General features: G+C 41.5%; 1 protein-coding gene across 3 annotated transcripts in view; it reads right to left on the bottom strand.

The window, feature by feature from the left end:
- irak1 (interleukin-1 receptor-associated kinase 1) overlaps window positions 1–2,500 on the bottom strand; it is a 17,414-nt gene that overhangs the window by 14,800 nt on the left and 114 nt on the right. For all 3 annotated transcript variants that reach the window (XM_080030914.1, XM_080030916.1, XM_080030915.1), the window contains exons 1-2: window positions 2,391–2,500; window positions 770–1,084 (exon numbers count right to left, since the gene is read on the bottom strand). The exon at window positions 2,391–2,500 is cut by the window's right edge and continues 114 nt beyond it. In XM_080030914.1, the coding sequence (XP_079887040.1) occupies window positions 770–1,084; window positions 2,391–2,493 (418 nt within the window). In that variant the 5' untranslated portion in view covers window positions 2,494–2,500. The remainder of the gene's footprint in view (window positions 1–769; window positions 1,085–2,390) is intronic.

Raw genomic sequence — 2,500 nt, 5'->3', positions numbered from 1 at the left:
TGAGCTGATGACATCATCAAACTCACCGACCAATCACAGCGAGTTCTCGGGAGGAAAGTATAGAAATAGTAAATGGACTCCATTTATAAAGCTCTTTTCTCTGGTTTTTCACAGACCCAAAGCGCTTTACATTGTTTTGTACACATTCACCCATTCACACACACATTCACCCATTCACACACATTCATACACCGATAGCAGCAGCAGCTACCATTTAGGGTTCAGTGTCTTAGAAGCCTTCATCCTAGCTCAGGATCAACAGGATTGCAGTCATTCAATGTTTGTTTAGGCAACACACACACACACACACACACACACACACACACACACACACACACACACACACACACACACACACACACACACACACACACACACACACACACACACACACACACACACACACACACACACACACACACACACACACACACACACACACACACACACACACACACACACACACACAGTTTATTAATAAAGCACTATTCAACCACAAAGCAATTCAATGGAAGATTAGACATTAGAAAATGCATTTGAGTGACATCATTTAATTCAACAACCAATCACAGCGAGTTCTGAGGAGAAGGAGGAGAGTACGGAAGCCGGTGTGTGTGTGTGTGTGTGTGTGTGTAGAATGCCTGCGTGTGTGTGTGTGTGTGTGTGTGTGTGTGTGTAGAATGCCTCCATGTGTGTGTGTGTGTGTGTGTGTGTGTGTGTGTGTGTAGAATGCCTGCGTGTGTGTGTGTGTGTGTGTACTTACTCCTACCTGGTTTCACTATGCACGTGGTCTGTGTGGGCGTGGCGTGTGATTGTTTAGGGGCGTGGTCAAACGTAGGGAGAGCCAATCGCGGTAGAGAAGGGTTAGGGTTAGTGTCTGGGTTTGGGTTTGAGTTTGAAGACTTCAGTTTAACATAGCCCACGATGACATCACAGGCCCGGTACAGCTGCAAGCGCTGTAATAGGTCGATGAGTTCGTCCACCCGGCCGTTCCTGCTTCCCCATTGGTTCATCACACACTCGGTCCGCCTCTCTTTCCTCTCGGCCAATCGCACGCAAGTCTGGTCAGAAAGGACCTCGGAGGCTGGGGAAAGAATAGAGCAGAAAAATATGATTTTTTTTAATAATGTCATCATTGTTATTGTTTTTTTTTTTTTTAAATCAAGAATCAGGACATCCTAAATCTTTTTTCATCTGTAAACTAGTATGTAAACAATGCTAGCTATCAACATACCAGTTTACAGATTCTAGGCGGTGTATTTTACAGCTCACACACAAACTATGGAAAAGTAGCGTAGGAGATATTCACTGATTTTGACAAAAAGTGATTTTGACAACAAGTGTTCTCCAGAATCACTGACTGCACCTTTAAAGGATCTTCCTTAAGTGATTTTTTTTTCTCTCCTGTGGCCCTAAAACTCTTCTGTACTTTAGTATGTAGTGTAGTAAAAAGACTAAAACTCTTCTGTACTTTAGTATGTAGTGTAGTAAAAAGACTAAAACTCTTCTGTACTTTAGTATGTAGTGTAGTAAAAAGACTAAAACTCTCCTGTACTTTAGTATGTAGTGTAGTAAAAAGACTAAAACTCTTCTGTACTTTAGTATGTAGTGTAGTAAAAAGACTAAAAACTCTTCTGTACTTTAGTATGTAGTGTAGTAAAAAGACTAAAACTCTTCTGTACTTTAGTATGTAGTGTAGTAAAAAGACTAAAACTCTTCTGTACTTTAGTATGTAGTGTAGTAAAAAGACTAAAACTCTTCTGTACTTTAGTATGTAGTGTAGTAAAAAGACTAAAACTCTTCTGTACTTTAGTATGTAGTGTAGTAAAAAGACTAAAACTCTTCTGTACTTTAGTATGTAGTGTAGTAAAAAGACTAAAACTCTTCTGTACTTTAGTATGTAGTGTAGGAAAAAGACTAAAACTCTTCTGTACTTTAGTATGTAGTGTAATAAAAAGACTAAAACTCTTCTGTACTTTACAAAAGTGATTCTTCAGATGTGTGTGTGTGTGTGTGTGTGTGTGTGTGTGTGTGTGTGTGTGTGTGTGTGTGTGTGTGTGTGTGTGTGTGTGTGTGTGTGTGTGTGTGTGTGTGTGTGTGTGTGTGTGTGTGTGTGTGTGTGTGTGAGTGAGTGTGTGTCCACCACTGATAGCCTACAGCCAACATATCTTTTAAATTACAGGTAAACAACAGGTGAACTTTTAGCCGTTAGACAGACAGACAGACAAACAGACACACAAGGAGACAGACAGAGAGACAGAGAGAGACAAACAGACAGACAGACAGAGAGAGAGACAGACAGACAGACAGACAGACAGACAGACAGACAGACAGACAGACAGACAGACAAAGAGACAAACAGACAGACAGTTGATTTTGATTAGACGCACCAAACCGTGTCCAGTGCAGATCCGTCAGTCCGTCCATCACTCTACAGAACTGCCACAGCACCGCCGCCGGCAGCTCGTAGATGAAACGAGGCTCTGCCGCCATGTTTACT

The sequence above is a fragment of the Ammodytes marinus genome (assembly GCF_949987685.1).
Source record: "Ammodytes marinus genome assembly, chromosome: 7".
In the NCBI taxonomy this organism is placed as follows: domain Eukaryota; kingdom Metazoa; phylum Chordata; class Actinopteri; order Uranoscopiformes; family Ammodytidae; genus Ammodytes; species Ammodytes marinus.
Note: the sequence above shows the minus strand (reverse complement) of the source record. Positions and strands in the feature narration are given on the sequence as shown.